This window comes from Halichoerus grypus, chromosome 4, assembly GCF_964656455.1.
Source record: "Halichoerus grypus chromosome 4, mHalGry1.hap1.1, whole genome shotgun sequence".
Lineage (NCBI taxonomy): Eukaryota > Metazoa > Chordata > Mammalia > Carnivora > Phocidae > Halichoerus > Halichoerus grypus.
In genome coordinates this window covers 68,395,519-68,410,993 of record NC_135715.1, presented here as the reverse complement: position 1 = coordinate 68,410,993, position 15,475 = coordinate 68,395,519, and the positions used below count along the sequence as shown (strand labels likewise).

At 35.4% G+C, this 15,475-nt stretch overlaps 1 protein-coding gene across 7 annotated transcripts in view; it reads left to right on the top strand.

Annotated features, from left to right (window-relative positions):
* PDS5B (PDS5 cohesin associated factor B) overlaps positions 1 to 15,475 on the top strand; it is a 193,367-nt gene that overhangs the window by 141,301 nt on the left and 36,591 nt on the right. For all 7 annotated transcript variants that reach the window (XM_078070475.1, XM_078070474.1, XM_078070476.1 and 4 more), the window contains exons 21-22: positions 1,467 to 1,625; positions 14,323 to 14,391. In XM_078070475.1, the coding sequence (XP_077926601.1) occupies positions 1,467 to 1,625; positions 14,323 to 14,391 (228 nt within the window). The remainder of the gene's footprint in view (positions 1 to 1,466; positions 1,626 to 14,322; positions 14,392 to 15,475) is intronic.

Here is a 15,475-nt window from a genome sequence, read left to right as displayed (position 1 = left end):
TATTAATCCAGGGTCTGACTATTAATTTTGCTTTTCCAGAAATGACTTTATTATCTTCTTGTGTAAAATTGTCACACTCATTATTGAAAAAAACTACATGGTCATATTTTTATTTATAATGTAAACAAGGTGGCATTTGTGTACAATGGAAGTATTGAGGGAAGTCATCAAGAATAGCAAGATGCAAACTCATTTAAATATACTTTTGATTAAATGAAGCCTCACATTACTCTAATATGTTGGGAAAGAACAGTTTAGTATTGTTTTTTGAGCCTAGAATTTTTGGTGTTCAGTATGGGAGGACAGCATCGACTCTATTAAAAGTGTTACTAAAATTTTTAATAATATATTTACTTGCTTCCAAATCAAAAGACACAAAACAAATCCAAATAGTAAAATAGTAAGTTTTCTCCTCCACCTCAGCCCTGTGTACCTAGCCACCCAGTTCTCATTCCCAGAGGTAACCAGTGTTACCAGTTTCTAAGATACTTTTCTGGAGAGTATTTATTCACATACAAGTAACATAATACACATACATATGTGCGCACACACACACGCAATCAAATACATACATTTTGTCCCCTTCCCTTTCTGCTTATGACAGTGATAATATACTATAGTCACTCTTCTGGTTTCTCTATTTTAAAAATTTAACATTACATTTTAGATATTCTATATGGGCATACGAAGAGTCTCATTCTTTTGTCATGGCAAAATGTGTATTAATGATTGGGTTTTCTATCAGAATAATAAAAATAATTTCATTAGTTGCGGTACTTAATATTTGATGTTATAAAAATCCACACAAATGCATGTGACTCTGTATAATAAAAGCTTATTTCTGGCTCCTGAAAAAAAGTCCAGTTGGGTGTTTAGATTGCATTCTAATCAGTGGTTTAGTCCCATAGACTTTTTTTGACAAGTAGCTTCTCTTTAAGTCCCACTGGATCCTTGGTATTAAGCCTGCCAGTGAGTAAAGAGAGAGAATATGGAGAAGATACACTTCTCATACTTGCCTCAGTGTGGGCATGGCATACCTCACTTTTACCCCCAGTCTGTTAACCAGAGCTTATTCACATATTCTCATCTAGCTGCCGAGGACGCTGCATGTATAGCCATCCTTTTGCCCAGGAAGTAGAACAAAAGTGGATATTGCTGAGCCCTAGCAGTCTCCCATATTCATGTAATGTGGTCATAAAATATACATAATATGATTCTCCATGCTGAAATTTTTTTTTTTACCTACTTCTAAGATACAACTTGGGCAAAACCTGACAATATTTAAATGTGATGCCTTTTAGACATAAATAACCTATAGAAATTTAAATGTAAGCTTAAGCTACTACTTAACACCATGTATATGTCTTGAAACCGCTGTAATTTTTTTTGTTATTTGAACATGAAATATGTGAATAGTTTATTTGCATATTTATAGAGTTGAATGTGTTTTCTTTTCTCATTTTTAGCCTCTGCATAAGAGCCTAGATCCAAGCAACCTGGAACATCTCATAACACCGTTGGTTACTATTGGGCATATTGCTCTCCTTGCACCTGATCAATTTGCTGCTCCTTTGAAGTCCTTGGTAGCTACTTTCATTGTGAAAGATCTTCTCATGAATGACCGGGTAATTGATATTTTTTTGACCTGTGTTCTTAGTGTTATCTTCTAAAATTTTATTCAACAAAGAGAGAAGTGGGGGCGCCTGGGTGGCTCAGATGGTTAAGCGTCTGCCTTCGGCTCAGGTCATGATCCCAGGGTCCTGGGATCGAGTCCCGCATCAGGCTCTCTGCTCCTTGGGAGCCTGCTTCTCCCTCTGCCTCTCTCTGTCTCTCATGAATAAATAAATAAAATCTTAAAAAAAAAAAAATTAAAAAAAAAAAAAAAAGAGAGAAGTGAAATGATGCAAATAACACTTCCATTTGGCTGCCTTCTTTTAGGTTTCCTATCTTTTTTAACATGCTGTCACCTCCAGTAGAACAACATTGAAACATCTCTTTAGTTGAGCGTAGGCATGTAACCTGCAATGCATTCCTTGATAAATACAAAATATCATTTGGTTCTTTTTCATCTTTACAGTAGGTTAATTTTTTATAATAACATCTATTTTAAAAAATGTGAAGACTGACAGGCTAGTTCACAGTATGGTTGTCATGACAGTAGTTGTTTCTTTCTCTTCATGTAGTAGAGAATTAAAAGAGCACTGGGAGAAAACATTAGGAAAGAAATAGTGATTTTGTCTGTCTTCCATTTGTCTTTGGAGCAGTGCTTGTTTGGGTGTGGGAGAACTGATGCCTTACAGTCAAATGGAGTTTTATGTATGTGTGTGCATGTTTATGTGTACACACACACGCAAATGTGCCTGTGCAGACACATACGTAACCATCAGTTTTGTGTCTATAGTGTGCTCAGCACTGTACTGGGTTCTTTGGAGAATTAAAAAAAGTATAAGATAGTTTCTCCTCTTAAAATACAGTTCTTGCAATGTATAGCTATATTACTACATGTTTCATATCTGTCATTCTTAATATGCTTTAATACTATTAATACTTTTAAACAAATTTGTTATGGAAAAATACTTTGTGGAGATTATAGTCAAGATAATTGTATGTATTAGATCTCTAATGATTTGTGACTGTTTAACTTTAGTTGACTAGAGCCCTGTAATTTGAAGACAAGTGGCTCCTGTGTTAATTACCATTGTCTCTGGCTGTGTTCTTTAGCTGTGTCTCTCAGTTTTCTTCCCCTTAAGTACAGTATTTCATATGTTCTTTAAGTCATGTATGTTAATCATGTGTTTAAAGTTTTCTGAATCCTTACTGTGTTTTGTTTTCTTTAATGAAAAAATTTTGTTGAGATAAAATGTATCAGACAAGTGTACACTTTTTAAGGGTATGGTTCCTTGAGTTATCACAAAGTTAACATTTTTGACCAACTGACAATCCAGGTAAAGAAATAGAATATTACCAGCCCCCAAAAGCTCCTGTGTCTTTTTCTTATTATTATCCCCTCCATTCTCCCTGAAGATAACTATTATCCTGACTTCTAACACCAAAGATTAGTTTTACCTATTTTTGAACTTTTATAAATGGAATCATATAGAGTAAATTTTTTATGTCTGGCTTCCTTCACTCAGTATTACATTTGTGAGATAAACCCATCCTGTTGTATATTAGTGGTTTGTTCGTTTTTGTTGCTATAGAGTATTCCATTGTTCATATATACCATGAATCTGTTCTCTTGCTAGACATTAGGTTATTTCCAATATTAAATGCATACAGTTGTTACAAATACTCCTTTACATCATTTTGTGCGCTAATGTATGCATTTCTGTTGTAGTGTAATGCTGTATCTTAGAGTATGTATAAGTTGTTTTATTTTTTTTTAAAGATTTATTTATTTATTTTAGAGAGATAGAAAGCATGCATTCATGCACGAGTCAGGGAAGCGGGGAGGAGGGGAGGGAGATGGAGAGAATCTCAAGCAGACTCCCTGCTGATTGAGAAGCCCAATACAGGGCTCGATCTCACAACCCTGAGATCATGACCTGAGCCAATACCAAGAGTCGGACAACTCAACCAACTGAGCCACCCAGGGACCCCTGTATAAGTTGTTTTAGTACGTTTTGCCAAATTGTTTTTCTTTCTTTCTTTTTTTTTTTTTGCCAAATTGTTTTTCAAAGTGATTATACCAATTAACATTTCTTGTATGTGCTGAATGAAAGTTCTAGTTGTACCATTTCCTTGACTGTACTAGATATGCCAATCTTTAACATTTTAGCCATTATGTGAATGTGTAATGAATAGTATACCCTTAGGCACTTTTTCATATATGTATTGATATTTTGGCTGTCCTCTTTTATTAAGTGTCTGCTCAAGCCTTTTCCACATTTTTCTATTAAATTGTCAGTCTCTTTTATTCACTCTTAAGATTTCCTTATGTATCCTGTTGGCAGTATGTTTAGCAGATACCTTTTCCCACTTTGTAACTTGCTCTCTCACTCTCTTAGTGGAGTTTTTTGATGAACAGAAGTTCTTAATTTGGGCGCCTGGGTGGCTTAGTTGGTTAAGCGGTCTGCCTTTAGCTTAGGTCATGATCTCAGGGTCCTGGGATTGAGTTCCGCATCCAGCTCCCTGCTCATCAGGGAGCCTGCTTCTCACTCTTCCTCTGCCCCTCCCCCTCCCTGCTTGTGTGCTATCAAATAAATAAATAAAATCTTTAAAAAAAACTTAAAAAGTTCTTAATTTTAACAAAGCCCATTATTTTCTTTTTAGTTAGTACTTGTCTTTTTTGTCTACCCCAAGGTTGTGAAAATAGTCCCTATATTATTTTCTAGAAGTATGGTAATATACAAGCCTCTAACCACATGTAGCTATTTAAGTTTAAACTAAATATAATTGTAAATGTATTCACACATTTCAAGTGCTCATTAGCCACATATTGCTAGTGTTGGACAGCACAGAACATTTCCAACATTTCAAAGTTCTGTTAGACAGTGTTGTTCCAGAAGCTTTATTTATTTAACTTTCACATTTAGCTATATAATCTATTTAGAATTGATTTTTATATGTGGTATGTGATAAATGTCAAGATTCATTGTTTTATTTCCATCTGACCCCGCACCATTTATTGAAAAGACTGTCTTCCCTGCTGCATTTTTTTTTTTAAATTGAGGTGAAATTCACATAACATAAAATGGTTAATTTCAGTCACATTTTAGTACATTCACAGTTTTTGTGACTACCACCTCTATCTATTTCCAGATCATTTTCATTAAGCAGTCATACCTCATTTCCCCCAGCCCTGGGCAACCACCAATCTCCTGTTTGTCTTAATGGATTTAACTATTCTGAATGTTTTTTATAAATGGAATCATACAATATGTGACTTTTTGTGTCATTCTTCTGTCATGTATCAATAACATGATAATGTTTTTGAGGTTCATCCACATTGTAATATGTATTAGTACTTCATTCCGTTTTATGGCTGAATAATATTCTGTTGTATATATTTATCACAATTTGTTTATCCATTCATTCATTGATGAGCATTTAGGTTGTTTCCACCTTTTGAATACTGTGAAAAGTGCTGCTATGAATTTTGTGTTTGAGTATTTGTTTGAATACCTGTGTTTAGTTCTTTAGATATATTCCTAGGTATATACCTTTGCTGGATTATATGGTAATTCTGTGTTTAACTTTTTGAGGAACTGACAAATTGTGTTCCACAGAGGCTACACCATTTTACCTTCCTACCAGCAGTGTATGAAAGTTCCAATTTCTCCTCATCCTCGCCAACTTATTATTTTCTGTTAATTTGATTATAGCCATCCTGGTGAGTGTGAAGTGGTATCTCATTTTGGTTTTGATTTGCGTTTTTCTAATGATGTTGAGCATCTTTTGATGTACTTATTAGCCATTTGTGTATCTTTTTTGGAGCAAAGACTATACAAGTCCTTTGCTCATTTTTTAGGTTATATTTTTTTTGAGCGTTAATAGTTCTTTATATATTCTAGATACAGGTGTCTTGTCAGACACATGGTTTGCATTTATTTCTTCCATTCTGTAGGTTGTCTTTTAAGTTGTCCTTTAATTTTTTTTATTGAGCTAGAATTGACATATAACATTTTTTTTTTTTTTAGTTTTTTTTTTTTTTTTTTAAGCTTTTATTCATTTACCTGTCACAGGGAGAGAGAGAGAGAGAGCGTGTGCACAAGCAGGGGGAGCGGCAGGCAGAGGGGGAAGCAGGCTACCTGCAGAGCAAGGAGCCCCATGCGGGACTCGATCCCAGGATTCTGGGATCATGACCTGAGCCGAAGGTAGACGCCTGACTGACTGATCCACCCAGGCGTCCCATAACATTATATTATTTTGATGTGTATAACATAATGATTCAATATTTTATATATTGTGAAACGATCACCACAATAAGCCTAGTTAGTATCCATCCCACACAGTTAAAAATTTTTTTTCTTGTGAAAAATCTAATTTAAAGATTCACTATCTTAGCAACTTATCAAATACACAATAACTGTAGTCACCATGCTGTACATTACATTCCATGACTTATTTATTTCATAACTGGAATTTTGTACCTTTGACCCCATTCAGCCATTTTGCCCACCTACCCCTGCCTCTGGGCCCTACCAGTCTATTCCATGTATCTTTGATACTAGCCAGTCTGATAGGTGTGAGGTTGTATCTCATTGTGGTTTTGATTTGCATTTCATTGATGATTAGTGATGTTGAGCATCTTCTCATGTGCCTGTGGGCCATCTGTATGTCTTCTTCAGAAAAATTGTCTATTCAAGCCCTCTGCCCATTATTTTTTTTTAAACATTTTTAAAAAAGATTTTTTTTACTTATTTGAGAGAGAGAGAAAGCACAAGAGGGGGAAGGGTCAGAGGGAGAAGCAGACTCCCCGCAGAGCAGGGAGCCCAATGTGGGGCTCTATCCTGGGACTCCAGGATCATGACCTGAACTGAAGGCAGACGCTTAACCGACTGAGCCACCCAGGCACCCTCTCTGCCCATTATTTAATTGGGTTGTGTTTTTTGCTGTCAAGTCGTATAGGTTCTTTATATATATTGGATATTAACCCCTTATCTGATGTATGATTTGCAAATATCTTTTCCTATTCAGTAGGTTGCCTTTTCTTTTTGTTGATGATTCCTTTGCTATGGAAAAGATTTTTAGTTTGATATTGTCTGTTTATTTTAGTGTTTGTTGCCCTTGCCTGGGGAGACTGTTCCGAAAACATATTGCTAAGACTGATGTAAAAGAGCCTACTACCTGTGTTTTCTAGAAGTTTTATGATTTCAGGTCTTATATCTAAATCTTTTTCCCTTTTGAATTTGTTTTTGTATGTGGTGTAAGATAGAGGTCCAGTTTCATTTTTTTGCATGTAGCTGTCCGGTTTTTCCAACACTCTTTATTGAAGAGGCTGTCCTTTCCCCACTGCATATTCTTGCCTCCTGTGTCATAAATTAATTGACCATATGTACATGGGTTTATATCTGGGCTCCCTGTTCTGTTCTGTTGATCTCTGTGTCTGTTTTCATGCCAGTACCATACTGTTTTGATTACTGTAGTTTTGTAGTATAGTTTGAAATCCGGGAACATGATATGTCCAGCTTTGTTGTTCTTTCTCAAGAGTGCTTTGACAGGTTTTGCTATCTAGTAGCTTAAGCCTTGCAGATGCCTTCAGTGACAACTGCTGCTATTACCGCTGCTTCATCATCGTCATCCATTATCTTTTTCAAGGTTGTTTTGATTATTGTTAGCCTTTCGCATTTCTATCTAAATTGTTTTATTTTGTTTTGTTTCTGTCTAAATTTTAGAATCAGCATGACACTTCTCCCTGTACCACTCCAACCCAACATATATACATACCTGGCTGGAATTTTGATAGGGCTGGTGTTGAATTATAAATTTCAGGCATCATCGTCATAATACCACCTTTCACTCTGTGAACATGGTATTCTAATCCTGAGCTTTCTGTTTCATGAAGATGGTATGCCTTAGTCTTCAATATCCCTGGATAATGTTTCTAAGTTTCTGTGTAGATGTCTTAGCTTTCTTAAGTATGTTCCTAGGCATTTTATGTTGTTCGATACTATTATAGGTAATAAAATTTTTAATATTTATTTTCTAACTGCGTTTTGTTGGCATATGGATATGAAGTTACTTCATTTTTATATTGACTTTTACCCTAGGATCTTGTTAAAGGCAATTTTTAATTCTACGAGTTCTTGCATTTGGGGGGTTTTCTCTTTTCACAGTCATGTCATTTGTTCATAAAGACAGCTTCTTTTTTTCTTTTCCATTCTTTTAATGCCTTTTCTTTCTTTTTCTTCCTCATACCTTGGCCAGGACCTTCAAAACAATAGAAGTGGTGATAATGGACATTTTTATCTTCTTCTCAGTCTCAGAGGGAAGGATGGACTAATAGTACCCAATAGAGGACTTGAAAACTTCATCTAAATGGCATATATATGACACTGCACTGAACCTAGTTCTGACATGCTTCTTTCAACTTTGTCTTTTATTTTTTAGTCTGTTTATATGTAATGTAAATAGTGATTTGGGTTAATTCGCCATCTGTTTTTTATGTTTTTTTTTTTAAAGATTTTATTTATTTTTTGACAGAGAGAGAGACAGCGAGAGAGGGAACACAAACAGGGGGAGTGGGAGAGGGAGAAGCAGGCTTCCCGCAGAGCAGGGAGCCCGACGCGGGGCTCAATCCCAGGAGCCTGGGATCATGACCTGAGTGGAAGGCAGATGCTTAATTACTGAGCCACCCAGGCACCCCTGCCATCTGGTTTTTATTTTCAGTTTGTTTTATCAGTTCTCTTTTCATTTTACTCTTCTTTCTTTCCTTGTTTTTGATTAAATATTTTTATTCCATTTTCCCCTTTACTGACTTGGTTTTTACATTTTCCTATTCTTTTAGTGGTTGTCCTAGAGGATACAGCGTTCTCCCTTGACTTCTGAACACCAGTATCAATTAGTCTGTCTTAAACTTTCAGGACAGCAGGTTCAGTATTTTAGGAACCTTAGCATACTTTAATTCCCTTTGTTTCCTTATACTTTTTGTGCTCTTGTTCACACAGGACCATTACTATTATATTTTCTACAGTTAGTGTTTATTTAGATTTACCAACATCTTTTCCCTTTTCTCTTCTTTTTTCATTCCTTTTTGTCTATGTGATGATTTTCTCTATACTTGAAGAATTAAAAGAAGTATTTCTTTTAGTGTGGATTACTGCTGATGCAGTCTCTCGGTTTTTATTTGCCTGAAAATGTCTTTACTTTGCCTTCATTTTTTAAAGGATATTTTGTCCAGGTTTAGAATTCTAGTGTGGTATATTTCCTCCCCTCAGTAATTTGAAAATATTATACCATTATTTTCCATTTTCTTATCTTTTCTCTTGAAATCGGCTGAGAGTCTTGTTCCTTTGAAGGTTTTCCTTTTGCTTTGAATAATCTTTTCTATTTTGCATTGGCTCCAGTTTCACAATGATGTGTCTGGGTGTGCTTTTCTTTGTATTTATCCTACTTGGGGCTTGTAGTTCTTCTTGAATGTATAGCTTTGATGTTCTGAATAGTTTTGTTTCATGTTCTCTTTCCTCTCTTACTGGAGTTCTAATTACACACTCAAAACATACAGTTTCTTTTGCTGTGATCCAGCTGTTTGGCACCTTTATGTACTTTTCTCCGTGTTCATGCATCATTTTTTGTTTTCTTCTGACCTGCATTTGAATTTACTAATTCACTCTTCATATTTGTCTAATCCTATGTTAAGCCCATGCGTTGAATTCTTAATTACACTTATTTTATATTTCAATTTTATAATTTCTTTGTAGTTTTTAATATAGCTTTTAGTTCCCTGCCAGAATTCTCTATCTTGTCATTTAATTGTTGAACTTCTTTAATTAAGTTAACGTTTATATCAGCCTTAATTTCTAGACCTCCTGTGGCTCTCTTTGTCTTGTCTGCTTTTTCTCTTATTTTTTGGTAAAATCTTTTCTTATACACGTTTTTTTGTTTTTTAAAGAGAGCACAAGCAGGGGGAACAGCAGGCAGAGGGACAAGCAGGCTCCCCACTGAGCAAGGAGCCTGATGTGGGACTTGATCCCAGGACCCTGGGATCACGACCCGAGCCGAAGGTAGACTCTTAACTGACTGAGCCACCCAGGCACCCACACATGTTATTTTTGATTGCATGGTAGACTTTTCATATGAAAAATGTTACAGATAATTTGAGGACCTGAATGATTTTGTAATTCTTCTGCAGATGACTTACTTTTCCTTCTGACAGGTAGTGGAGCTATTGTCAGATCAGTTTGGTCCAGGCAAGAATGCACTGACTGGAAGCTGGGCTTCAGTTTTTGACAGGCTGATTCTTTTTCTGGTCACCTTATGTGTAGGGTATATTTGTTAGGGAGCCACCCGGAACTCAAGGGTGTTTAACAGGGACTTTGTTCTTTTTTTTTTTTTTTTTTTAAAGATTTTTTATTTATTTATTTGAGAGAGAGAGAATGAGAGAGAGCAAGCACATGAAAGGGGGGAGGGTCAGAGGGAGAAGCAGACTCCCTGCCGAGCAGGGAGCCCAATGCGGGACTCGATCCAGGGACTCCAGGATCATGACCTGAGCCGAAGGCAGTCGCTTAACCAACTGAGCCACCCAGGCGCCCGGGACTTTGTTCTTTATTGGGCCCAGAATTCCAGTTTTTTTCCTTCCTGCTCTGTGACAGTGATGAAAACATTACTCAACCTGTAAGTCTCTTTCACTTTCAGAATCAGGTATTGTTTGTATGAGAAAAGCAATCCTAGGGCCATACTCAAATCTTGATTTGTCTCCTCTTTTGAAACGTTGCCTTGCAAATTCTCACTGCTTTGGTAGCTTTTTTATCACCTTCACATTGATTTTTAAAAAGATCTTTTATCCAGCCTTTCCATTTGTTCCAATGGAAGATAGGTTCAAAAAACCTAATCAGCTCTTGCCAGAACAGAACTTTCACCTCTTTTAACCCATTAATTTGTCTTATTTTAATGTTATATTTGATATGTATAAAGGAATATATATTTAACATTTGTGTAACTTGTTTTATAATAATACAGTGAACATTTATGAACTGTTAGCTCCTGGTTTATTACTTTCCAAACTTTTCTTTTTGTTTCTTCTCTGCCCCAGGTAACTACTGTGTTGAATTGGGATTTGTTATTCCCTAACTAGAACAGAACACCACTTTAGCACATATATGTCTCTGAGTAACATACTTGTTTAATTTTGCTTATTCTTGAGGTTTATGAGTTATACCATACATATTCTTGGCTGACTTGCCTTTATCATTACACATTTGTTTCTTAGAATAACCCTCCCTTGTTATTACATCTAGCTGTGTGTGATTCATTACTCTGTATTATATATCACTGTGTGAAATTTCTTATATTTATTCTCTTAGTGGACATTTGGAATATTTCCATTTCTTTCCTCTTTAGAACAGTGCTCCTGTGAAGGTTCTTAGAGAGGCCTCATGATGCAAATGAGCAAGAATTTCTCTAGGTTATATTTATACGAGTGAAATTGATGAATAACAGTGTCTACACACATTTAACTTTTCGTTTTATTCCTGAATTACTTGTCAAAATCATTGTTAAAACTTATTTTTTTATTAGCAGTATATTGTACCCATTAGTGTCAGATCTTTTAATTTTTGCCCATCTAAAAGTTGGAAAATAGTGTCTCATTATAGTCTTAATTTGCATTTCTCTGGTTACTGATTTTTTATGTCTAGTCACCATTCATGTTGCCTCTTTATGAAATTCCTTTTGAGGTCTTTTGCCTTTTTTTCCCTAGCTTTTTGTCTTTTCCTCATAGGTAATCTTCACACATTAATACTTTTTCAGGTATATGTTGCAATATCTTCATAAAAGATGAATAAAATCTCATTTATGGTGTGTCTTTATACTCCTTTTATGGTGTCCTTTGAACAAAAGTTATTAATTTTAACGTAGCTAAATTTATCATTCCTTTCTTTTGTAGTTAGTGCTTTTTACATCCTTAAGAAATCCTTCCCTACTCTAGTGTCATAAAAATAGTCTCCCATATGTTCTAAAAGTTTTAAGATTTTCTTTTCACACTTAAAAAATTTAATCCATCTGGAATTGATTTGTTTGTTTGTATGCTGTAACTTAAGGATTTCATTTCTTTTTACTTCCCGTAGGACAACCAAATTTCCCATCAAAAGTTATTGAGTAACCTCTCTTTCTTTCAGTCCTCTGCATTGTTACCAGTCATAGGGTGTATAGCCTCTGTTCTTTACCATTGCTTTGTTTGCTCATCTACAGGATGTCTTTCATTAAAGTTTTGTAATTTTCTTTGTAAAGAAAATTTAAAAATTTTTCTTGTACAACTTTGCTAGGTACTTTGATTTTTTAAATTACATTTTTATGTTTGTGGTTGATTTGGAGAATTATTTTATAGTTTTGATCTTCTATCCATCTTTCTTGCTAAACTTTTTTCTCCTTATTTTTAATTATTTCTGAAGAATGCCATTTTGGGGATGCCTGGGTGATGCAGTTGGTTGAGTTTCCAACTCTTGGTTTCGGCTCAGGTCATGATTTCAGGGTTGTGGTGTCGTGCCCCACATCGGGCTCTGCACTCAAGCAGTAGCTGAGTTACCTGAGTTGCTAGGCTATGGTATCGAACCCCGCATCGGGGAGTCTGCTTGAGACTCTCTCTCCATCTCTCTCTGCCCCTGCCCCCAACACATGCACACACGTGTTCTCTCTCTCTTTCTAAAATAAAATAAATAAATCTTTTTAAAAAGAGAATGCCAGTTTTGATTATTTTCTTTTCTTTTTTTTTAAAGATTTTATTTATTTATTTATTTGAGAGAGAGAGCAGCACGAGAGGGGGGAGGGTCAGAGGGAGAAGCAGACTCCCTGCTGAGCAGGGAGCCCCATGCGGGACTCGATCCTGTAATTCCAGGATCATGACCTGAGCGGAAGGCAGTCGCCCAACCCACTGAGCCACCCAGGCACCCTATTTTCTAATCCTTGAATATTTTATCTCTATATTAATTTCCTTATATTTCTGTATGTGCTTCCTCTACTTACCATTTTTTCATCTCAACTTCATCTATCAGTTTTTTTGGAAGTGGTATAGTCAAGTCTTCTGTGGTAGTGAAGTTTTCTATCTTTACTCTTTTTTTTAATCATTTTTGTTTTGATTTATTTTGATACTCTTCTGCTGGTTGTCCAAATGAATTTTATATCTTATTGTGGTGTAAGATTTAAAAAAATACTTCCATATCCTGTTAATTAAATCCATATTCCATTTCATGTTTTTTATCTTGACTAGTATATTTTTTCATCCTATTATTTTTAGATTTTCTGTCATTGGTTTTGTTGCATCTATTTTGGTTTTATATTATTATTTTTGAACCATCTGACAGTCTTGTTCGTTTTATTTATAATAACTTTTTCTATTTTGTAATAATATATGCTGATTGAATTTTTTCTTATGAATTAAATATTTTAGTGGAGTATATCTTTGAATAATTCTTTCAAAATGGCCTATAATTTGGAAACTTTCTCTCTGTCCTAGCTTGCTAAAAATATTTTTTTCCTTATTCTTGAGTACTAGAATCCTGTGTTTCAGGTACTTGGCTGCAGAAAATCCAGAACATTGTTTTTTGGCATCTAGTCTTGCAGCTGAGAATCTGAAGTTGATCTGATTCTTGCTTCTTTTTTGGAAGGTTTCCCCATGGAATCTTTCAGGATCTTTTTAATATACTTAGTTCAGAAATTTCATCAGAACATTTCTAATGTGATTGCTTTTTCATTATTTCCACTTTTTACTTCGAAGGCAGTTCTGAAAGGAAGTGTATCCTAAGCTATATGCGTTTCATGAGTTTGCCTTCTGGATGTTGGGGCTTCCTATCCTGTTGCCAGAGGGTTACCTGAGCTGCTATTTGATTTGTTTCCTAGGTTGCCTCTGGAAATCACTCCTGTCAGCTGGCAGTACACTGGATCTCCAGTGTTCCAAGATTGGGTTCAGCTCTTTTGTCACCTTACTTTAATTTCCTGGCTGCCACTGTAAATGTACATCTTGAAATCCCTCCCCTCTATCATCTCAGGATTATTCTGTGATTGTGCTGAAAAAAGAAATCTGACTTTTTTAGAGGATGTTTCCCTTCTGTGCTTTTTATGGAGATATAAACCTAGCCCTGTTAATATTTTTACTGTATATTTTGTGTTTTAAAATTTTTTCTAAAGATTCTGGTCTTCTTTTTGGACCTTTTTGTTTTCCAGCCCTCTTCTGTGTGTGTGTGTGTGTGTGTGTGTGTGTTGCCATTTTGGTGGGAATTAGGTAGGAAGATACTAGTGCATATTCTTTCTTACCTACAGTCAACTGCAAACCTTTCTAATTTTTCTTCTGCTCAAGATATTTTGTGTATACCTTTTTCCTTGTTTAAGAACTACGCTTTTTGTGTGTATTGATTTTTATCCTACTCCTTGCCAGCCGCCTTAAATAATTGAATCGTTATTTTCAAAGGCTAAGTTAGGAAGTATATGTAAGAGGTTAAAGTCAGTCCTACCTCACACCTGAAAAGAACCAACTGCTGATGGATGTGTAAGTGCTTTATGTGGGTGCTAGCGAAGATAAGTCTTTGAACCTTTTTGAGAAATAGTTGAGGTATTTTAGTCATCTGTAATGACTGTCACTGCAGAAGGTAAAGATTTCATTCATTCACTAAAAATTAATTAAAGATGAAAATTCTTATTTATGTTTTAAAGTTCTTCATTTTTGTTCAGCTCCCAGGAAAAAAGACAACTAAGCTTTGGGTTCCAGATGAAGAAGTTTCTCCTGAGACAATGGTCAAAGTGAGTGATATGCATATAGATCTGTTTATTTTAATACACTCATTAGATTGTATTATCATTAAAAGTGTTAAAATTTCTATTCCTGTTATAAAGATATGGCTATTAAAATCATCCGAGTTTTTATATTTATTGTATGACATCATCCCATGTACTCTGAGAGTATAGGGCAATAATGAGAAACCTGGGGCCCTATGGGCAGTTGCACATAATCTGATTTGGGGGGAAAAAAAAGTGTTTGAAACTGCCTCCGTGTTGCTGCTTCTTAGTTATCAACCTTTTAATGGCAGAAGACATTTCTGATTTTCTTGTGTGCATCTCCTGTTCAGCAAAGATGGTCATCTAGGTTTTAAGACTATTTTAAGACTATTCATCTTTTCCATGGGATTTGATAAAACTTTTTATTTTGATTTTTAAAAAGTTCAACCTGTTATTCCTTGAATTACAAGTAATACATAAAAGACGGCTTATCGCTAGTGTAGAGAGTATTGATTTACTAAAATGATCTACAGTCTCTGACGTAGACCTCATTTCAATCCACTGTCCAAGGTGTGTAGGCCAGGAACAAATATATTAAATACTGTTTTTCTAGTTGTAGTTTCGTGTAAATCCATTCATATTGTGTATGTATGTGTATACTGGTTTATATTTTATATTAGGAAATACTTTGTCATGTTATTCCAGCTTCAGATTCTAATACTGTTTCTGTAGACCTATAGAGTAGCTGATGGAATGATGCTTGATGCTTCTGAGTTCCAGCATAAACCTGTTTTCTCAGCATTGGTATCAAGCAGCAGTTTTGTTTAGTCAAGCAGCACTGGACTAGAAGGAGGCTTCCTGCAGTTAAGCTCATGCTTAACAAATGGCCCAGAAAAGGGATCTGAAGAGTGTCTGCCACATGCCATTGTTCAAGACCCACTTAGCTCCTGAGCCATAGACCTGTAAAAAGCTAAGATAATATGTGAAAAAGAGGTAATATGCACCCCATCAAAAAGAGTTGTTGGAAATATGAGAGGCAATAACAGGGTTTGAAGTACTTAAGTACTTCGTAATTATAAAATGTAGCACAAAAAATGGGAATATAATT